General features: G+C 39.0%; 1 protein-coding gene across 1 annotated transcript; it reads left to right on the top strand.

The window, feature by feature from the left end:
* Positions 1-4059: 4059 nt before the first annotated feature.
* DEPDC7 (DEP domain containing 7) lies at positions 4060-22053 on the top strand. The gene is made up of 9 exons (XM_039233370.1): positions 4060-4162; positions 14142-14532; positions 16348-16475; positions 17295-17484; positions 19435-19646; positions 20409-20551; positions 20744-20869; positions 20990-21068; positions 21810-22053. Exons 1-9 carry the CDS (start codon positions 4090-4092, stop codon positions 22001-22003), a joined length of 1536 nt encoding a protein of 511 aa, XP_039089301.1. The 5' UTR covers positions 4060-4089; the 3' UTR covers positions 22004-22053.
* The last annotated feature ends 2082 nt before the right edge of the window (positions 22054-24135 follow it).

Genomic DNA, 24135 nt, shown 5'->3' with positions numbered 1-24135 from the left:
AGGGGAGGGGCAGAGACAGAGGGAGACACAGAATGTGAGGCAGGGCCCAGGCTCTCAGCAATGCGGGGTTTGAGCTCACGAGCCTGAGCCGTGATATCATGACCTGAGCCGAAGTTGGATGCTTAACTGATTGAGCCACCCAGGCGCCTCTATTATTTTTTTAATTTTAATTTTTTTGTTAAAAAAATTTTTTTATGTTTATTTTTGAGAGAGAGAGACAGGGAGAGAGAGAGAGAGAGACAGAGTGAGAACAGGGGAGGAGCAGAGAGGGAGGGAGACACAGAATCCAAAGCAGGCTCTTGACTCTCAGCTGTCAGCACAGAGCTCAACGCAGGGCTTGAACTCATAGACCTAGAGATCATGACCTGAGCCTAAATTGGACGCTTAACTGACTGAGTCACCCAAGCACCCCACTTATCTGCATTTTTTAAAAGTATATAATGGTAGAAATCATTATCAGTAGAATAGTTTATTATATTTTATTGAAAATTTTATTTTAGACTCTATTTATTTTTCTTCCTTCTTTCTTCTTCTTTTTCTTTTTTTAAGTAAGCTCTATGCTCAACATGGAACTTGAACTCACAATCCCAAGATCAAGAGTTGCAAGTTCTGCAGACTGAGCCAGCCACGTGCCCCTAGATTGCGATTTTTAGAGTATCTTCATTTTATTTAATTAATTTCACATATTTGTCTATGCAATCTCTATACACAATGTGGGGTTCAAACTCATGATCTTGAGATCAAAGAGTTGCCTGCTCTTCCAAACTGAGCCAGCCAGGCATCCCTAGAGTATCTTTAAAGTCCTTATAGACCCTGGGTCTTTGGTCTTCTCAAAAAGGCCATTTTAAGGACATGTGAATCTAAAGTTTTTATTCTAAATTATGAGCAATGGATTCAAACTTGTTGAATGCACTCATTTGAACTAACATTAATCTAAAACAAATAATGCAAACTACATCTGAAAAAAATCTTCCTAGGTAACAGAAGAGGATATTTTCAGCATCATGTATATTTACTCTTTAAGCTTTTAAGACTTTGTAATAGCCTAAATGAATAAACATTTTATTTATTTGTATGTCCATTCATTTATTTTGTTTTTAATTTAATTTGTTTTTTTATTTTGTTTTTTCTATCCATACGTGAAATCATATGGCATTTGGTTTCATTTCATATTATGCACTTCGTATAATACCCTCTAGTTCCAGCCGTGTTGCCATGAATGACCACATCTCATTTTTTGTTTTATGACTAATATTCCATTGTGTGTATATATATTATTTATAAATATATATATAATGTAAATAAATATATATCACAATCTTTTTATCCATTCATCTATTGATGGTTGCAAAGTTTCTATATTTTTAAGACTCTCTATTTTGATGAGGATAATTAAGAGATTATATGCCTAACACTAGCTACTAAAAGAAATCTGAAAGTTTAAAATATGCTCTCTGCCTGCTAAGCGGAATTAGTCAGAGAAAGACAAATATCATATGACTTCACTCATATGTGGAATTTAAGATGCAAAACAGATGTGCATAAAGGAAAGGAAGCAAAAATAATGTAAGAATGGAGGGGGACAAAACATCAGAGACTCAAATACAGAGAACAAACTGAGGGTTGCTGGAGGGGGTTGTGGATGGGGGGATGGGCTAAATGGGTAAGGGGCATTAAGGAAGACACTTGTTGGGATAAGCACTGGGTTTTATACATAGGGGATGAATCACTGAAATCTACTCCTGAAATCATTATTGCACTATATGCAAACTAACTTGGATGTAAATTTAAATAAAAACAAAAAGAAAAAAACATGCTCTCCGTCCTTGACAATTTTCCAATTTTGTTAGGCAATCAGTGTGTGTGCACTGGAATAATTAGGTAAGATCTGTACAAGCTGGGGGAGGCAGCCCTAAATAGTAATGTACTTGTTTAAGTGCCATCGGTGGTCAGAAAAGGAATATATCAGAGTACAATCTGTCCAGTGAAGAAGGTGGGATTTGAGTTAAGCCTCCAGGGTGCATAGAATGTGGTTAGGTGGAGAAGAAGCAATGCATTTCAAGTGAGATAAACAAATACAGCACTAACTGATAAAAATTATTTGAAATGTTATATAAATTATCAAAATGGTCATTAAGGTCACCTGCCTTTTTCAACAGACCCAATACTGGTGTTTGTCAAGACTTGTTTTCAGAAATAGTATGAGCTTTTTCTCTCCCAAGCAATGAGGATGAACTTTTTTTTTTTTTTAATGTTTATCCATTTTTTAAAGAGAAAGCACAAGTCTGGGAGTGCAGGGGGCAGGGGAACAGAGGGTCCCAAGCAGGCACGTGCTGACAGGAGAGAGCCCAGTGCTGGGCTTGAACTCATGAACAGTGAGAGTGAGATCATGACTTGAGCTGATATTGGACCCTCAATGGACTGAGCCACCAAGGTGTCCCGAACATGTAATTTTTTAATGTTTATTTATGGAGAGAGAGAGAGAGTGCAGGGGAGGGGCATGGAGAGAGTGAATCTGAAGCAGGCTCCAGGCTCTGAGCAGTCAGCACAGAACCCGACTAGGGGCTCAAACTCACAGACACTGAGATCATGACCTTAGCTGAAGTCGGGTGCTCAACCAACAGAACTACACAGGCGACCCCCCCCCCTTTTTTTTTTTAAATGAACGTGTATTTTTATACAATTATGCAGCCTGGGACAGGCTAAAGCTAACTGCTCTGATGAATGCCTGAAACTGGTCCTAAATTGTATCTTATCTCTGCCAGCAGGAACCCACTGAGAAATTAGAGAGGAAATTTCTTGAACAGAGTGAGGCCAGACTTTACTACCACCAGGGGGAGAGAGCACATTAAAAAAAGGACTAACCAGCTGGCAACCTTTTCTAAATCTTCAGATTGCCCCTGCGCCGGGACACACTAAGTCGGGATTCTGGGTCACAGCTTCTTAAGTATGTATTCTTTGAAACAACCACCTGTATGTAATCTGAGAATTGCATTCTCTAAACCACATGCAGGAGCTTCTTCCAATAAGCGAAGTAATGAATTCACACCTAAAAGCATTCTAACTTATAACCTGATTACACACGTGTCCTCCTTAACGAGATATTTATTATATGTACCAAAGTTTAAAAATGATTGCAAAACACCCAAATTTGAAATTTAAAAAAAAAAAACAAGCATGTATCTGGCAGTGAATTATTGGTCCCTTACTTAGATCCTTCACTCTTTCAGAAGTACCGCTTAGATTTCCTAGTTGCAACTTCCCGCTAACAACCCTCCCTTCCCTTTCCTCGCCTTCACTCCCTTTTCACAGCAAATTCTGGCCTACCCTCCTGACCCAGAGTGACTTTGGAGGCGGCACCGATTTTCTTGGCAGCCAACCCCATGCCCAGCCAGCCGCCCTCCTAACCATGACCTCTAGACATTGCTCTCCTGGGCCAGATAAAGATTTGGGTTTTGTTTGTTTTTTGTTTTTCCTTTCAGAGAAGAATGCATGAAAAATTCGATGCATATATCATCGTGACAATTTTAAGCTAAAGTTAACTAAAGTTTCAGGACCACGTACTAAAATTCTGAACATGAATTAGTTTGTGTCATCTTCACCAAAAAAACACCACGCCACAGGTGAGGGCACTGAGTGAGGCACAGAGCAGTTAAGCAACTTGCCAAGCCCCAGAGCTAATCAACGGTGGGACGTGGTTTGCACCCACGTGGTCTAATTCTTGCTCCCGCGACGCTGAGTAGCTGTGGGATGCGGATGCCGGCGCCTACTCGCGGCTCCTACACACAAGTGCTCCCTACTTGGCTACCGCCAGCGACACGACAGAACGGTGGTGCAGTCCTGGGCATGGAGGGGTGGGGAAGGGGTGCCCGGGGCCGCACCTTTTCCGCGCCCGCGGGGGTGCAGGTTACTCTCAGCTCCTGCAGGCACGTGACCAGTGCCGTGCGGCAAGCTGGGGCCGGGCGGGGCCGGGGGCGGGGCCTGACCGGAGCTCCGCCCCGTCCCGGGCCAGTTAACTGGCGGCCAAGGCGCGGGCGCGCACTCCGCGGTGCAGCGGTCGGAGGAGCTGGCGGCGGGGCGTCCACGGTCATGGCCACGGTGCGGGAGAAGGCGGCGGCTCTGAACCGTTCAGCTCTCCACAGCCCAGCGCAGAGGCCTCCAGGTAGTTGATGAAAACCCCTGTCCGGGGAATGTGGGGGTCACGGGGCAGGCTGGAGGGCTCATGCTGCGCTTCTTGCGCGAGGCTGGTACCCCGCCGGGTCCAGCGGGCTCCACGCAGCTGTGCCCCTTGGGGCTGGTGCCCAGCCTTGTCGGCGAATTGGGTCGCTGCCTCGCGAGTGGGCTGCAGCTGGCCGAACCCGCCGCCCTCACAGCCCAGCTTTTTACTTAGTCCCCCAACTTGAACTTCTTTGCGTGCTTGTCAGTGGCCAGCTGCGTGCCAGGCGCTCTCACTAGGTCTCCAGATAGGCTCCACGTCGTTACTCGTAGCAAGTATATCTGGACTTGTTTCAGTCGCAGACCTCGACTCTGCAGTATGGCCAGTGACCCCTCTCTTGCCCACTCTGTTCTCCATACTTCCTGGGTTCTGTTCGATGGGCAGGAACTTGCCAAAAAAATAAACATTTGATCGTTAAATTTTCTGGATAGGCAGTATTTCAGTGAATAGAAGTTTTGAACTTTTTTTTTTAATGGATGGATAATATTAGGAGAGACATTGGTGAATTTCTGCCACCAGCTTAATCGTGGCTTGGCTTTGAGAGCAGTTTGCTTAGCTTCTTACTTTCTTTGAATGCCCAAACAATTGGAATGGATGAGAAGTTCTAAAATTCTGATCCTCCATATTACAACTCAGTAAAAAAAAAAAAAAAAAAAAAAAAATCCAGAGAACATTTTTTAAAACTTTCTAGAGAAGTTACAATCCACGCCCCCCCACCCCCTTCTGTATCTGCTGTGTGGGGTGTTCTACGAATTGGTTCCCTATCTAACAAAAACTTTTCCTTTGGAAAATACCAACCAGTGAAACTGGCTCCTTCCTCAAGGTGACAGTAGTCAGTGAATTGACTTAGGTCAAACGGGTGCATCTCAGTGGCTCCAGTCTTGTGTTTGACTTCTAATGACTATTGCTCCTTTTTAATCTTCAAAATGCTAATGATAAATTGTGATAGAGAACTACTTTAGGAACAGTCATAAGATTGACCTTATTCTGCTCCAATTTAAAGGATTCAGATAAGTACATAATGGCTACATTCAGAATTTCTCTTTGTTTTACATTGTGAAAAGAGCTGTTTTATAATAATCATTTGAGAATTCAAAATCAAATGGTATTGAAAACAGACTTGGGAAATCTTCAGGCTTACTTTCTGAGAGAAAGATATTGCCAAATTTTACGTGATTAAACATGGCACTGTGTCTTCTCTAACAGCTGAATTACCAGTTCTGAGCTTTGGGCATTTGTGAACAGGTTCTTAGATAGCATAAGGGAACATGTATTCAAAATGAAGTAGATGACTTCCAAAGGGAAGAACTGAAGTGCTGGTTAGCAGATTTGAAAAGACCAGTGTCCTGCACAGCAGCACAGTGGGCAGAAAAGGGCCCATTGCCTTTTCTCATTTGTTTTGCTTGCTAGGATTGGAACCCTACCTGTTAGCATTTGTTAATTCCTCTTCCACCCTTCTGTTTCCTTGTCAAGTCCCAGGGAACACAGTAATAGGAGCCTGTGCTTCTTGGTTCCTTGGTATTTCCTTTCTGTGTGCTCAGGCAAGCAGCTTTCTACTCTTAGTTCTCTACCTATTAGTAACTCTTCCACACCTTAATGGGGCTGTAACAACCAGGGACCTGACTTATGTAGAAGAAATAAATGCCATATGCTAACCTTCAGGACATACTTTAAAGATATTTGCCTTTTAATACAGCCAAATAAGAAAGTGGTAAGTTATCCTGTTATCCCTTTATACTGTAACCTAATTCTTTGAATTCACTGGGTATCGCTTTTCCAGGGAGCTCAAAGTACTTCCCATAAGCTATCTCATTAATCTGTATGAATTAAAGTAGGGGCCAGTGCCTGCTTTTATTGATAGTTCTTTTTAACATATTTTAAAATTGTTTTTATTAGAAGAGATTTCTTTTACATTCTTTACCTACTTGCAGCCTTCTTTTTAGAGACAGTCTCTGTCTTCAGTATGGCGTCTCTAATACTATATAAGAGGATAACAAACTTTGAACTATCAAAACCAATATGCAGTAAAAGTGTTGTATGTTGATATCCGTGTATAGAAGGCTTTTCCCACTTAGTCACAACTGTCTACTTTAATACCGAAAACTCAGTTCTCTACATTTATCTGTTTTCATAAGGCTTTGGTTAATGTCCAGTAGATGTAGTTCTTTTCCTTTGTCTTGAAAATTCTGTAATGTTTTAAAACCTCCTGAAGAAAATTAATTCTTAACATTATCTTAAATCATAAATGACTTAGGATTTACATATTATTTTCTAGTGAGTTAAATCTCCTGGTATGTGACACATCTTGCCTTATCTGCTAGCAGTCTTTATATATTGAATACTGTTTAGAGCTTGACATCATCAGGTGATATGAATAGGTAAGGGATAAACTCTTTGAAAGTAGGGACTCTGTCCCCTTAGTTCAGAGGAAGGAAGAAGAAAGTACCCTCCTTTTTTACCTTTTAAATTTTTAAAATTTTAGAAAAGATTTATATTTACAAAAATCATGAACCTAGTATATAGAGTTCACATACGCTCTTCACTCATTTTCCCTTTCTATTACCATCTTATATTAGAGTAGTATATTTGTTGCAATTAATGAACCAGTGTTAATGCATTGTTATTAACTGAAATTCATACTTAATTCAGATTTTCTTAATTTTGCATAAGGTTCTTTTTCTGTTCAGGGATCCTAATCAGGATAGTCCATTACACTGTCCTTAAGGCTCTTCTAGATTGTAAGTAACAGTTTCCCACTTTGTTTTGAAATATACATCGGTTCATCGCTGAGTATTGATATATTGTCTCCTGTGATCCTGACAGTAACAGAGAGAAGTGCAGCTAGCTCTGTTTTGCGACAGAAAAGTTACCCTTTTTGCCCAAGATTGCATTATTAGTAAATGATGGAGCCGAGAATAGAACCCAGGTATCTGAGTTTTTGTCTCATGCTTTTGTCTTACTCTCTGTATCTATAGAAACTAGCACTGTGCCTCCTGCATTAACACAGGTTTTCATGTCTAACTAGCATTCAGTTAACCCACAGTTTCTGAACTTTGGGGACTATTGACATTTTCTTCGTTGTGGGGGTTGGCCTGTGTTTACCAGCGTCCCTAGCCCTTCTACTCGCTAAATGCCTGTAGCACTTCCTCCTCCTCAGCTTGTGACAACCAAGAATGGCTCCAGATATTGCCAAGTATCCAGCTGGGGTAAAATCATCCACTAAGAACCACTGCATTAACACTTCTTTCAAATTTTTTAGTAGTTGGCAATCATCTACAACAAGTATTGAATAACCAAGTGTATTAGGTGAAGCAGTTTATAAGGCAATTAAATAATTTGAACTTTTGCAAACTCTAAGGACATTTGAAAAAAAAAAAGGCTCTTATTTTTCACTGTTCAAATTTTGTGGAAAATGCCTAACATGAACTATCTAAATTCTTTTTTTTTTTTTCCTGTGGGGTGGGGTCAGTCTAATGCCTAAGAATGAAAATGAAATTGTTACATGTTCATTTAGAAAGTATCATGTTTTTTGGGATGCCAGGGTGGCTCAGTTGGTTGTGTATCCCGACTTCGGCTCAGGTAATAATCTTGGGATTTGTGTGTTCAAGCCCTGCATCGGGCTCTGCACTGACTAAATGTTTGTTTATTTTTGAAAGAGAGCTCCTGAGCATGAGGGGGCAGGGGCAGAGAGAGAGGGAGACACAGAATCCGCAGACTTAGCATAACACCCTCGAGTTCCATCCTCAAGGGTGTTATGCTAAGTGAAATAAGGCAGAGAAGGACAGATACCATATGTTTTCACTCATGTGTGGAACAGGAGAAACTTAACAGAGGACCATAGGGGAGGGGAAAAGGAAAAAAAATAGTTAAGGAAAGGGAGGGAGGCAAACTGTAAGAGACTCTTAAATACTGAGAACAAACTGAGGGTTGATGGGGGTGGGGAAGAGGGGAAAATGAGTGGGCATGGAGGAGGGCACTTGGTATGAGCACTGGGTGTTATATGGAAACCAACTTGACAATAAAGTATTTAAAAAGATAAAAATAAATATATTTTTTAAAAATAGCATGTTTTCATAATTCTGTGTGTGTTTACCTTGCATCGGGATCCACACAGTGATCTTCTAAGGAGTTCAGTAATCCTACAAATTTGAAGTGATGATAGAATTGTTTCTGCCCTTAAATAACATGAGCAGGGCCGTAGTAGAGGTGCTGCACAGATCATGGTTGAAGCTGATTGTCCCTTTGTAACTTTGAGTAAATGTAATTTCTTGACCTGTCTGCCTTATGCTTGATTTTTAGGGAATTATTGTAATAAGTTGATTATTTAATGTACATGTATAGAAATGAAGATGATTATCAGTTGTATTACAAATATATATCAGAGTTCAACATTAGAAATTTAACTTTTTAATTCTTGGTAAATTTTGGTTAGATTTCAAATACAAGCAAAGGACAGGTCTTTGCCTTTGAAAAGTAACTATTTTCAAACAAAGATGAATCTGCTTGAAAAATGAATGTTAACTGTTCTAGATTTATATAGCGCTTAAGACTGTATGTAGTATATTGTATATCGAGTTTAAAACAATTTCTGAGCCTCTTGTTAGGCTCGGACACCTTCCAAAAAGCTTTGTATCTGGTAAGGTCACATTTGCTCCTGTGCTTCATTTCTTACCATATTTTATGTGGTGTTCAATGTCCAAATCTAAGTGGAGATGGGGTAGAATTTCAGTCTCTCAAATCCTATATTCAGCAGTGTAGACCGGAAACCAACCTTAAATACAGTGTTCAGCTCTTGTATCAGTAAATGAAGAAACTGACCTGTAGAGGTTAACTCTCTTATCCAAGGCTATCACAGCTGGTCTCTATAGACTCTTTGATCCTTTGGTCATGATGCTTTTAGAACATGCTTGCCCAAATGTGAATAAGGAAGTATCAAGATGCAGATAGTGATGAATATTAAAGAAATGTCTAGCTCATATGCAAGTGAGGGCTGGAGACAGGCTGAAATTCTGATTGCTAGACTTACAAAGCGTTCATTGTATACTTTTGGTCTCTTGAATCCTGTTTAGAAATCACAGTAATTCGTCTTACTGGGCCATGGTCTGCTATACCAATATTCATTTCAGCTCTTAGATGATGATAAATAAGTTTCAAACCAGCATGTGGGGGACCTGTGTTCAACTGGTGAAGTCAGCATTAAACAAACAGGTTATCCTGGTGTGGGTTTTGGCACATTTACCTGTCAAGTCCAGTGTATATTATGTATTAAAGTATCTGTATGAACAGAAGCTACTTTGGGTCTGTGGGTGGTGATGCTTGAGGGGAAATATCCCAGGATGCAATGGTTGGGAATTAATGGTCAGTGAGAACAGAGGGGACCTGAAAGGGATGAATTGTATCATGCCTGGAGGACTCTGGAAACATTGTGTGGTTCATAGGTGCCTCCTATCCTGCTCTAACCTGTTCTTTAATCTTTTATACTGTGTTATTCAACCTGCAAAACTTCCTGATTTCCCATGTTTAAGCAGCAAGTTAATATGGGGAAATTTATTATTCTTAATTCCCTGCTGAAGATTAGCCTTTTCCATGTCACTGAAGCTGAGTATTTCCTCCCTCTCCCCTCCTTCTGTGGTCTTGTTGATCTCAAATTAGTGACTCAACCTTATTTTTTTTTTATTTTTTAGGATTTGTATACTTACCTACTTGTAGCTCAACTGTTAAGACTGATGTGTTTTAGATTTAACATTATTACTAGCCCAGAAGTCTGTTTCACTGCTACTTAAAAGGCACTCTGATCTCTACAAGTTCAAATCTTACTTTCCTATCCTGTCCTACTCCTGTATACTGTGGCTAGTATATATTACGGAATTTATGATATCCTACTCTATTTTAGTACTAATGACTACTGTATTTAATGACTGCTGTTTTTGAATATTTTATAAATGTTTATTTTTGAGAGTGAGCACAAGCGGGGGAGGAGCAGAGAGGGGGGAAGGGGAGATACAGAATCCAAACCAGGCTCTGAGCTGTCAGCACAGAGCCCCATGTAGGGCTCCAACCCACAAACTGTGAGGCCATGACCTGAGTTGAAGTCAGATGCTTAACCAACTGAGCCACCCAGGTGCCGCTTGATATATTTAAGTACTAGAAAAAGTGTGTGTTTACTACCTGTGAAACTACAGGCAAGTTTGTTTAATTCACAAGTCTCAGTTTCTTCAAAATAAGATTATTAATAACTATTTCAGAGAAGCTTCTCAGAATTGAATGAGACACGGCAGAGCTTGTCATATTTAAGCGCTCAAACACTAGCTGTTATTAATAATAATATAATGAAGATTTGAAAGACTAAAGAGCAGACATTAAATTTTTTTAAATCTCAGCTATAATCTCTAGTATATATATATATTTAATGTTTTTTATTTATTTCTAGGAGAGAGAGAGAGAGACAGTGTGAGCAGGGGAGGATCAGAGAGAGAGGGAGTCACAGACTCTGAAACAGGCTCCAGGCTCTGAGCTGGCAGTCAGCACAGAGCCCGACATGGGGCTCGAACCTACGAACCGCGAGATCATGACCTAAGCGAAGTCGGACGCTCAACCGACTAAGCCACCCAGGCGCCCCTCTAGTATATATTTTTAATGTTTTATTTATTTCTGAGAGAGAGACCGCGTGAGCAGGGGAGGGTCAGAGAGAGAGGGAGATACAGAATCTGAAATAGCCTCCAGGCTCTGAGCTAGCTGTCAGCACAGAGCCTGACGCGGGGGCTTGAACCCACAAACCATGAGATCATGACCTGAGCCGAAGCTGGACGCTTAACCGACTGAGCCACCCAGGTGCCCCAATCTCTAGCATTTTAAAGAGTTAAAAATATTAACTGCTCAGGGCATCTGGGTGGTTCAGTTGGTTAAGCATCTGACTCTTGGTTTGGGTGAGCCCTGCACTGACAGTGTGGAGCCTGCTTGGGATTCTCTCTCTCTCTCTCTCTCTCTCTCCCCCCCCCCCCCCCCGTCTCTTTCTCTCTGTCTCTTTCTCTCTCTCTGTCTCTCTCTCTCTCCCCTCCCCCACCCCTGCTTACATGCTCTCGTTCTCTCTCAAACATAAGTAAATAAACTTAAAAAACATTATTTATTTTTGAGAGAGAGTGAGCAGAGGAGGGGCAGAGAGAGAGGGAGAGAGAAAATCTCAAGCAGGTTCCAGCTCTGTGCAGAGCCCAATGCAGAGCTCGATCTCATGATTGTGAGATCATGACCTGAGCTGAAATCAAGAGTTGGACACTCAACCAGCCGAGTCACCCAGGAGCTCCTGTAAATAAATAAACTTAAAAAAGAATATTAACTGGGAATATTCCTTTTATTTAGTTATTGTAGCTGGAAACAGTGTAGCTACTCCTGAGGTCTAGACATCAGGAATGACCTGGACATATTTTGAGATTCCATTGAATCCTCCATTCTAGCTCTATTTAGTAGATATTAAATACTATACCAGTAGTAAATTTAGTTCCAGCTTGATATATCTATTTGATTCTCCATAATTCAGTCCTTAAAACTGCTTACATGATGTTTGGAAAATTGGCATCAATTACTTCTTTCTTTATTTACTATTGGATTATGAAGTATCTTGAATTTTATTTATTTTTTTAATGTTTTTATTTTTGGGAGAGAGAGCACATGAGCAGGGGAGGGGCAGAGAGAGAGGGAGACACAGAATCTGAAGCAGGTAAAATACAAAAGATGAATTCCAGATGACCCACTTAAAATTTATGACCCTAGTACATTAAGTGGAGTTTTAATGTCTTTTGGAACTTCTCTTTGCTTTCATCTTTTTTAAAAAAATTGTTTAATGTTTTACTTATTTCTGAGAGAGAGAGGCAACGTGAATAGGGGAGGATCAGAGAGAGAGGGAGACACAGAATCTGAAACAGGCTCCAGGCTCTGAGCTAGCTGTCAGCACAGAGCCCGATGCGGGGCTCAAACCCACGAACCGTGAGATCCTGACCTGAGCCAAAGTTGGATGCTTAACTGACTGAGCCACCCAGGCGCCCCTCTTTGCTTTCATCTCATACATTCTGTTTTTTCACAGGCATACTCTGTGTTTATGTAAAAAGAGAGCAAGCCATTCAGCCACCGAACAGATGATTAGCTAGACTCTGTTCCATCAGCTTATTAAACGAAGGTCCATTTTTTCCTTTTATTGTTTCTCCTCTTCTTTGTAGTTTTGCCAAGTATCAGTTTATTACCATGAGGAAAAACATAAATCTTTGAAAGCATGTTTTCTCGCTTTTCTGTCTTGCTGAAACCTTGTTTTATTTCTGTGCCTTTCCTATCTTTGTGGTAGGTTGTAAGCCCCTATCGGGCAGGAACCAGTTTTCCCTGTTACAACGTACTGAACTCCTAAGAATGCATAATAGGAAGCTTTAAAAATATTAGTTTATTCCAGCTGCTGTGTGTATCTATAATTACACATCTATCTATTTACCGATAAATGCTTTATTTTATTTTATTATTTTTTTTAATGTTTTATTTATTTCTAGGAGAGAGAGAGCGTGTGCGGGGGGGGGTCAGAGAGAGAGGGAGTCACAGACTGAAACAGGCTCCAGGCTCTGAGCCGGCAGTCAGCACAGAGCCCGACGCGGGGCTCGAACCCACGAACTGCGAGATCATGACCTAAGCGAAAGTCGGACGCTTAACCGACTAAGCCACCCAGGCGCCCCTACCAATAAATGCTTTAAAATCATATAGACCATGAGCCAAATTCCAGTACCACCGCTTACAATATAATGTTTGGAAGTTACACTTAACCTCTGGGAATCTATTTTCCTTCTCTGAGTGATTATTATCTACCTCATATGGTTGCTAATGACATAATGTCATTTGTAAGGCACTTAATAGAGTTCCTTCCACATAATTGGTAACTGCCACAAGGTCCTACTTGATACCCCACCCCAAAGACCATTTCCACTCTCCTCTGATCTCACTTCCTGCTGTTCTCCCCCTGGTTACCCACTCAGTGCATGCTGGCCTTGTTCTTCCTCTCCTTTCTAGAGCCCTTGCTCTTTCTGTTCTCTTTCCCCAAATGTCTGCACAGCTTGCTTCCTGGTTTCACTTAGGCTTCTGCTCAGACATCCCTTGTCAGAGAGATCTTTCCTGACACCCATCTGAAATAGTGTTCTTTTCCTCAGCTAGCTTTACTTTTCTTCTTAGCATTCATATAACATGTACATATTGTCTGTATCTTCCCACTAAGTATAAGTCCATGGGAAAAGGAATTTGATTTTGTTCACCTTTGTATCCTAGCATGTAGGACAGTGTTCAGCATATGGTTGGCATTGCATTTTAAATGAGTTGCTAATAATTAAAATTTCAATAATAAGCTGACCTCATAATTGTTCCTTTGTAATAACTTTGGAAATTGCTACTTTCTTAAAAGTTTATCTTATTTAGTTTTGAGAAAGGTGAGAGAGGGAGGAGCAGAGAGAGACAGAGAGAGAGAAAATATCCCAGCCATGCTCCATGCCACCAGGGCAGAGCCTGATGTGGGGCTTGAATTCACAAACCCATGAAATCATGACCTGAGCCGAAACCAAGAGGTGGATGCTTAACTGAATGAGCCACCCAGGCATCCCTGAAATGGCTACTTTTTTTTAAATGTTTATTTTTGAAAGAGGGAGAGATCGAGTGTGCGAGCACATACAGGAGTGAGGGGCAGAGAGGGAGACACAGAATCCAAACCAGGCTCCAGGCTCTGAGCTGTCAGCACAGAGCCTAATGCAGGGCTTGAACCCATGGCCCATGAGATCATGACCTGAACTGAAGTCAGACAGTCAACAGACAGCCACCCAGGTGCCCCTGAAATGGCTACTTTTTGCTTAAGGATTGCTTAGACCTTATTATAAATGAACAAGGTTACTCTGCATTTTTCCCATTACAGGTTTCAGCGTGGCCCAGCAACCATTTGGAGCCACATATGTGTGGAGCAGCATTATAAACACTCTTCAAACACAGGTGGAGGTGAAAAAACGAAGACACCATTTAAAAAGACACAATGACTGTTTTGTTGGTTCAGAAGCTGTGGATGTCATTTTTTCTCACCTAATTCAGAATAAATATTTTGGTGATGTAGATATTCCTCGGGCCAAAGTGGTAAGAGTGTGTCAAGCACTTATGGACTACAAAGTATTTGAAGCAGTTCCAACAAAAGTCTTTGGAAAAGACAAAAAACCTACATTTGAAGATAGTAGTTGCAGCCTTTATAGATTCACAACCATACCTAACCAAGACAGTCAATTAGGCAAAGAGAATAAACTATATTCACCTTCCAGGTTAGTATATAATGTTAGATTATCCTGGGGGTATTGGGCAGGATTTCGTCTAAACTTAGCAACAGGCTGAATGGTTTTATTTTATTTTGGAAACTATAAATGAGGCTGAAATCTGGGTCTGTGGGTAAATTTGATAAAATACAGTGAACTTTTGTTTATTCGATATCTCCTGGGATTGTTGCTTGTTCATATTTTATATTTAGTGGAAACAGTCAACAAACTTTGATTTTTCTGCTTCAAGTTACAATTATAGCATAAAAGTATGTTAGTTTATACACAAGTGGTATGAGAACAGAGGAGGTGAAGGTAGGCAGGTAGATTATCACCAGAATCTAGGAAATGGCAGATGTGAAGTTTGAAAAGCATGTGGGACCCAGAGTGCCGAGAGTTTCATATGACTTAAGGAGTTTGCAGTTGATCATACAGATGTTGGGGAGGCCACGAAAAATGACATTATATTTTAGAAAGGTCATCCTGGCGGCCATATGGACAGCCTGACAGGGAGAGCTCGTTAGGGATCTATTGCAGTATTGCAGTCCATAGATGAGGGTGAAGTGGGCAATAGTGATGAACAGGGAGACTGGGGGACAGAATCGTAGAAACCACTGGTTGAAATGGATGGATGTGATAAGTACATAATTCACTTATTTGTCATGAAATACGTTTCCCTTTTATTTCCTTTAGCTAAACTGTGTAGAGGGGACTATGTAACTGAAGTCTTAGAATTCAGATCTGACTCAAAGAGTTTTAGTGTTACTGACTTTCAGTTATTTTTAGTGTATTGTGTATCAGATATTGTGTATTTTTAGTGTATTTAGTGTATAAAATATTAACTTTCATAACTCTATATTAGAAAGATGATAAAATTACCTCTAAACATAGGAAGGAGATATGATGGTAAGATAGGGCAAAATCTGTGCTTTCCAGATACAGGTCCACATGCTTCATCTGAAACCTTTGGGGCTATATGCATTTAGCAGTTTGGAACTTTGGAGATCTTAAAAAGATACTTTTGTACATAGAACATATGTTTGATAACAATCCTGGAGGGACCCAGGGCAGCATCTGGTAACCGAACGTATTAGTATTTCTGCAGTAAACAAAATACTCCTACTAACTGGGAGAAGGAAAGGCTATGACAGTCTCAGGTTAGCTTTTGTCACCATATGAGTTCTGAATAAACTCACAGCTTTTTCACAGCTTTTTGGGTTTCAGAATTGTGGGTAAAGGATTATTGGTTCTATATTTGGAAAATGATGAGCACTATCCACCAAAGAATGCCCCAGAAATAGACATAACTGATAAAAACAACAACAGGAAGCATAAATGAAGTTTGATTATGTTCTAAAATTGGAGACCAAAATTTTTTTTTTTTTTAATGTTTATTTCTAGGAGAGAGAGAGACAGCGTGAGCAGGGGAGGGTCAGAGAGAGAGGGAGTCACAGACTGAAACAGGCTCCACGCTCTGAGCTGGCAGTCAACACAGAGCCTGACGCAGGGCTCGAACCCACAAACCGCGAGATCATGACCTAAGCGAAAGTCGGACGCTTAACCGACTAAGCCACCCAGGCGCCCCTGGAGACCAAAATTTTAATCATTGAATTACTTAAATCTAAATGTTCATAGGAGAATTTAGAGTATGTATATTTAGGCTTGAGAAAGAAGGTAGATGTTTTTGTATTCCGTTGTTAGAATTTGGATTTGTTGTGTTTTTGCTCTGAACTAAAACTTCGTAGATGCTCTTAGCTTTCTGACAGTAAAATATTTCTCTGGGCTTACTAATAAACATTAATTTACAAAATAAATTCATTTTAGGTATTCAGATGCATTGTTTAGGTCCTCTGATTCCACATCAGCAAGTTTAGAGGATCTCTGGGAAAATCTGAGTTTAAAGCCTGCTAACTCCCCTCACATAAACATGTCTACAACTTTGTCTCCACAAGGTAAGTAAAGATGATCCAAGTAAGAAATCTAGAATACCAACTTCAGATAAAGTTAGTTATCTAAAACTTCTCAATCTTAACCTTTATTAGAATTTAAATATTCAAAGCACAAAGAAAGAGCACACTGTGTATTAAAGCTGTTTATATTAACTGTTAACAGAGGTCTATTATCTTTAACAAATAGATCAGTGTTGCAATTCTTGAACACTGACTTTTGTCCTATCAGCTGGCAGAGGTTCAAATTGCAGTGTTTTGCGTGCAGATTTTTATGTATTTAAAATCTGCTCTCAGACATTTCTTTCTCTAACATTTTATTAGGTTAAATAAAATTTTGAAAATTACATTAAAACATTAACAGAACTCTTAATGTTCTTCCTGGTCTGTGGCAAAGAAATGTAGACTCATGACCGATTTCCACCTTCCCTCCCCCATCCTAGCTATGGAAACCCTGAGTGGAATAATCTGCAGCCAATCATTTCAAACCAGTTTTCAGATTGAATAATGAATCATTCTTCCGAAGGCCTTATTAACATGTTATATGACTTGATCTCTTATCTCTGCCATATTGCTTTTTACAGGACAAGAATGAAAAGAATTCCTGTTGTCCAAAGTCTGTTCTCCTACACTTTAAACAAATCTTGAATTGTTTTTATTTTCTCATAATAAACCACTTCATAAGATTGACTTTTTTCTTTCTTTTCTTTCCGTTCCCCCCCCACACACACACACAAATTTATACCTTATACTTGCCTAGGCAAATATTGTGGTGAGCATTTAATAACTATTGTTACTTTTCTCCTTGCCATTTTTTCTGTGTAGTTATTAATGAAGTGTGGCAAGAAGAAACTATTGGACGTCTCCTGCAGCTTGTAGACCTTCCACTTCTTGACTCCTTACTCAAACAGCAAGAGGTTGTATCTAAAGTTCCTCAGCCTAAGAGGCAACCTGACTTGATCAACAACAGTAACTATCTGGATCGAGGGATTCTCAAGGCTTATAGTGACTCTCAGTATGTGGCAATACATTTATCTAATAATTTGAGTGTGTTTGTAGGAAGATTATAGATAATGGTTTGAAGATAATCCTTTGGATTCTTCTGTCCACAGGATTAGAGATGCATTGGTCAATTGATAATTATCAGTATTTGAGAAAGTGGAGAACAAAATTACCTTGGTTAAAATTAGAGATTTAATTTTCATGATTTTTATATTCATTTTTGTTTCACACATACCTTGCACATCAAGTGAAGAAGATGATTATGTTCCATCTCATCTTTGTTAAAAATGTAGGGCTCTCTGGTCTTCAAAGGGACTTGGAACAAAATTAACAGATTTGGCAAATACTCAGAATCCTTTGACTACCTATATTTTTATATTTCTCCAGAATATCTTGAATATGTACTTTAATTAACTTGTTTTATTAAAGAAATATAATGAAAGTAACTCTTGCTCTCACATCTGACCATCATTCTTCTGAATATAAATCTTTAAGGTGTGAAGGCTTAACTTCAGGTGCTAAGGGAGATACGATATTTTTCCTTAAGGAAGAGTTCTATATTCCTTGTAACTTTGAAACTCTTCTCCTAAGTAAAACTATCATGTTAAAATCTTGTATTTTCTTATTTCTTGTAGCTTATTTAATTTTTAATTATTTTGCCTTGGCAGATAGTGTTCAGTAGTTAGTGAAATGGAATTGTTTGAAAGGAATGCAGCTTACATTTTCAGTACTTCATGAGTTCTGCAGTCCAGTTAATAGTTGAATGTCAAAAGGTAGCTTAAAATCTTATGCCAAAAAAAGTTAATCCCAACATACTTTTGAACTCTGTGTATACAGTAGGGGGCTTATTATTCAATAAGAATTTAAATCATCACAATGAACAGAGTTAAAAAAAAAAAAGATTAAATAAATCATACATAACTCTTTAAAAAAAAGGAATTTAAATTCTATTTCTACAATCTAAAGTAACATATGAAAACATTTTTAAAATTTATTTTATTTTGAGAGTGAGTGAGTGAGCAAGCAAGCATGTGGGGCAGAGAGTGAGGGAGAGAATCTCAAACAGGCTTCACATTGTCAACGTGAGATAATGACAGCCAAAAATCAAGAGTTGGCTGCTTAACCAACTGAGCCACCCAAGCTCCCCTGAAAAGATTTTATAATTACCTTAAATTGTAAATACAGAGTTAGAAATTGTGCTAAAAGTGACCTTTAAAGATCATCTAGCTGCATCTTACCATTAACTTTATGAAGCTGATGCCCAGAAGGGTGACCTGATCTGCCCGACATAGTGCACCTGAGTGGTTACAGAATTAGTTGTCCTGCGCTCATGGTAGTAGAGCACATGATTTTTTAAAAACTATATATAAAATACATAATCTCCATTAATAAGTTGAATATGAAAAGCTACTTATTCTATTTTTTAAGATGTAGCATTTTCCTGAAGTTACCCAGCTGGTATTTTATTAGAAATGGAAATTAATATTTAGTTATTTTGAAACCCTACCTTATTTTCCTTTATTCTCTCCTAGCCAAAGTGAGAGATGATTGATCACACACAGAACTATGAAGTGAGCAATATTGTATTAGAAAAGTACTGGCCTAGGAGTGAGATCTGCGATGTAGTCCTGCCTGGGACCCTGAGCAAGTAACTCAGAGTTGCTGGGCCCCTGTCATAAATTTAAAGAGTAGAGTTTGAATTCTGATGTCCCTTTTAGTTTATATTGTAGTGGATAGCTTCTGTTTTCCCTTCAAAATAAAAAAAGAAAGAGAAGACCTATTAAGCCAAGCCTTTGGTCTGTGATATATGATCTAGCTATATGTTAAAAAGAATTCCACATACTTTGTCTGAGTGCATAGAAATCTATCCTCATGGCAGACTTGAAATAGGTAGTAAATTACATACTGTGTGTACATATGTTGCTTTTTTGCTTTTTAAAATAAAATTCTTTTTTCCCCATAGGGAAGATGAATGGCTCTCTGCAGCAGCTGACTGCTTAGAATACCTTCCAGACCAGATGGTGGTGGACATAAGTAGAAACTTTCCTGAGCAACCAGATAGGACAGATTTAGTGAAAGAACTTCTGTTTGATGCCATTGGAAAATATTACAGTAGTAGGGAGCCTCTGTTAAATCATTTATCAGATGTTCATAATGGCATCGCAGAACTCTTAGGTAAGTAAGAGCTTACTGGATCCTGGAATGTGTCTTTTAGGGAAAAAAAACAGAAAAAGTTAATTATCCTCAGAATTAACCAAAATGGCACTACTTCAAGCTGGGAGTGGATCTGGATTAATCCACAGAAAGTATGTTTATTCCAAAACCTCTAGGAATGATTTGGAAAGCTTTAATAACCTGTATAGTTATGCAGGAACCTCTCTGGGCACAGGAGAATGCTGCCCTCATTCACTGGGAGTTTAATAAGTATAGCGTGGTAGTTCTCTTCTGTAGAAAGCATGACCAACATCACCATCCCGCTCCATTCTCTTCAAAATGGCAGACACTCTGTCCTTCTACCAATGAGCCAGACTGTTCCTCATGGTTTGTTGAAAACAAATTGGGGGTTTCAGAGAATCCTTTCTATTTTTCTCAGGTAGAGTTGGATACATCAGTACTTTACACATAGTGTACACTTGAAATGTATTGAATTAATGAGAAGCAGGCTGGGAATTTATTTACAAAGCCAAGAGTTTGCTATACCATTCTAAGATTGTTAAATTGACAAGGATTTAGAGGATGAGTTGCCAATTTGAGAGTAGGCTGCCTTGAAGGTTGGTATTGGTCATTTATTGTAATTCCTAGTCTTTTTGCTTTGTTTTGCTTTTGAAAATAGTTTTGAATAAGTTTACTGTTTAACTTAAGCTTTAACTTGAATTTTTTTCCTTTAGTAGTCCTATTTGTTCAAAATTAAAAGCTGTTTTTTTCTTTTGGCTGAAGTGAATGGGAAGACTGAAATAGCATTAGAAGCTACTCAGCTCTTTCTAAAGCTTTTGGATTCCCAAAATAGAGAAGAATTTAGAAGACTACTGTATTTCATGGCTGTTGCAGCACATCCTTCTGCATTTAAGTTACAGAAAGAAGTAAGTCTTTCGTCTAAATGTTAATTGTATTCAGTAGCCTTAATAGTTATAGGACCAACATGTCAGATTATTTTACATTGGCATCAAGTATGCTGAAGTGAATGATAGCCATTAATACTTAATATTGCCTTTTATATTAAATTTATTCTTTTAAATATACACTATTGGGTGTGTTGTGTTTTATTTTTACAGAGCGACAACCGAATGGTTGTGAAAAGGATATTCTCAAAAGCTATTGTTGACAATAAAAATTTATCCAAAGGCAAAACTGATCTTCTGGTACTCTTTTTAATGGATCATCAAAAAGATGTTTTTAAGGTAAAAATTCTGAAAGTAGTTAAGTTGAGCTTATGTAATAGATCACTAGATTGAAATGCATTTGAATAATGTCCCATATCCCTCCTCTTTTTCTTTTTTTTTTTTTCCTCTTTCTTGAAGATTCCGGGAACTCTACATAAAATTGTTAGTGTTAAGCTCATGGCCATTCAGAAAGGAAGAGATCCAAATAGAGACACAGGTAATCTGAGAAATAGTATTTTCGTGATCTTCCAAAGCTAAATTCCTGGTGTTTATTTGAAAGTTTTGCTGTAAGTAGTTGCACTTTAATTTCAACTAAACTTTAAATTCCTTGGAGTTGCCCAGACTCTCCAGAGACCTTCCTTATGTCAAAAAGTAACTTGACCTGGGGAGCCTGAGTGGCTCAGTCAGTTGAGCGTCCTACTCTTCTTTTTTAAATTTTCTTTTTAATGTTTTTTTTATTTATTTCTGAGAGAGAGAGACCACATGAGCAGGGGAGGGTCAGAGAGAGAGGAGACACGGAATCCGAAGATAGGTTCCAGGCTCTGAGCTGGCTGTCAGCACAGAGCCCGCCGTGGGGCTCGAACCCACGAATGGGGAGATCATGACCTGAGCCGAAGTCAGCACCCCAAGCATCCTACTCTTGACTTTGGATGGTGTCATGATCTCATGGTTCGTGAGTTCAAGCCCCACATCAGGCTCTTTGCTGACCAGCATGGAGCTTGCTTGGGATTCTCTGCCTCTTTTCTCTCCTTGCTCCTTCACAACTTGTGCTGTCTCTGTCTTAAACTTAAAAGAAAAAAAAGTAACTTGATAGGGATTAGAAAGTCAGCAGTACTTAGAATATTTATTGCATTTTGCAAACTGGGGAATAAAAATATAAATGTAAAAATATTACGATTTTTAAGTTAAATCTGAGGAATAGGTTCATTAACTGAACTTTTTACTTTTAAACTTGAAGGATATATATATTGCCAGAGAATTGATCAAAGTGATTATTCTGACTATTCACAGAAGACAACCAAGGATGAACTAATGAATTTACTAAAAACTATTGATGAGGATTCAAAACTATCTGCCAAAGAGAAGAAAAAATTGCTAAGTCAGTTCTACAAGTATCATCCAGACATCTTTATTGAGTATTTTGGAGACTGAGTTTTTAATGTCTGTATATAACTTAAGTATTTTAAGAATAAATTATGTATGCTAAATAATCACATTTGTAATCTTGGGTGTTCTAAATATGGAATTGTACTTAATAAAATGTTTTTTGTATAAACTTTCTTGTCTGAAATTGAGTATTAGATGGTGTATTGCTGTTAAGTATTGACCTCTTTAGGGTGAGTTGGTTTATAATTACTCCGCCCAATACTTTATAGACCATCATAGGAATTTAATGATATGACATTGCAGTGTTTACCTAACAAAGTATTAAATAGTAAGGAAGTCTGTAATTAACAGTTTATAGGACTGTGGTTTTTACCTTGAAAGGTACTCCTTAAAGATATAAGATAGAAACTCAGGCTATGATAAAGTGAGTTTGGTGATTACCACAAACAGTAGACAAGTCAGAAATTGAACTGTCCTAATGATTTTGAAAACTTCATCTTTTTTTTTTAAGTTTATTGTGGAGATTTTCAAACATAAATAAAAATGGGGGAGAATAGAATAATAGAATAACTTCCACATACTCGTTATCCAGTTTCAACAATTGCCAACTCACGGCCAATCTCATTTAATCTATACCCCCGTGCCTTCCTTGCTGCCCCACCCCAGCAAGCTTCAGATATATCACTTCATCTATAAAACTTTAGAATGCACGGCTAAAAGGGGACATTAAAAAACTAACCACAATATCATTATTACATGCACACAAACCTACGATTCCTTAATACCATCAAATATGCATTCAGTAGTCACATTTTCTGATCTCACATGATTTTGACAGTTTATTCAAATAGAGATTCATTAAAGTTCATAAACTGCAATTTATTAATGTGCTTCGTAAGTCTCTTAATTTATGTTATTTTACTTCCTCCAACTCCCTCCTCTTCTCTGTCTCTGTCATTGAATAAACCTGGTCAGTTCTTTGGGTGCCTGGGTTGCTCAGTTGGTTAAGCGGCCAACTCTCAATTTCAGCTCAGGTCATGATCTCAACAGTTCAGTTCGTGGTGGGGCTCCACGGAGCCTGCTTGGGATTCTCCCTCTCACTTTCTCTGCCCTTCCCTAGCTTCCATACAAGTGTGTGTATTCCCTCCCTCCCTCCCTCCCTTTCTCTCTCAAAATAAACTTAAAACCTGGTCAGTTCTTGACTTTTCCACAGTCTCAATCTGGCTGATTGTTAAGTCTGTACTTTTATCATTCCTCTCGTATCCTGTATTTCTTGTGAATTGGTCATTAGCACTAAAGTCTCAACTTTTCATCCAACTTCATGATCATTTTGTAACTGCGCTATTGATATATATTTGGTAAATAGACAATATAATACAATTATGATTTGAAACTGTTCATCCATATAATAATCAAAAGATTAAAATGAAACTGGGTGGCCCAGTCAAGCATCCCACTTCGGCTCAGGTCATGATTCCTGAGTTTGAGCCCCACATCAGGCTCTGTGCTGACAGCTCAGAGCCTGGGGCCTGCTTTGGATTCTGTGTCTCCATCTCTCTCTACCCCTCCCCTGCTTATGCTCTCTCTCTAAAACATTAACATTTTATTTTTAAAAAATATTTTTTTAATGTTTTTTTTTTATTTCTAGGAGAAAGAGAGAGAGAGACAGCGTGAGCAGGGGAGGGTCAGAGAGAGAGGGAGTCACAGACTCTGAAACAGGCTCCAGGCTCTGAGCTGGCAGTCAGCACAGAGCCCGACGCGGGGCTCGAACCCACGAACCGCGAGATCATGACCTAAGCGAAAGTCGGACGCTTAACCGACTAAGCCACCCAGGCGCCCCTAGGTATAGAGATTACTTTAAAAAAAATCTTAAAAAATAGAGGAAGGAAAGATTTAAATGATGAGCCAATATGCTGGCATGTCAATCTTTTATTTTTTAACATATAACTGATACTAGGCTTTAAATGGGAGAAGGTTGAGGAGTCCTCTATAATGTACCTGTGATCCCTAACTTTGTGAGGTTTTTGTTTTGTTTTCATAGGCAAGAAGGGAAGGTAGCTCTCTTTACAACAGTAGTGAAAAAGATAAGCTAGTTTGTAATTTAAATGTGAAGTTTTCAGAAACTACTGAAAGTGCAGTGAGACCATGTTGGGAGTGTGGGGGTCGTTCTTGCCTAG

The sequence above is a fragment of the Hyaena hyaena genome, unplaced genomic scaffold (genome assembly GCF_003009895.1).
Source record: "Hyaena hyaena isolate Hyena2069 unplaced genomic scaffold, ASM300989v1 scaffold_74, whole genome shotgun sequence".
In the NCBI taxonomy this organism is placed as follows: Eukaryota; Metazoa; Chordata; class Mammalia; order Carnivora; family Hyaenidae; genus Hyaena; species Hyaena hyaena.
Note: the sequence above shows the minus strand (reverse complement) of the source record. Positions and strands in the feature narration are given on the sequence as shown.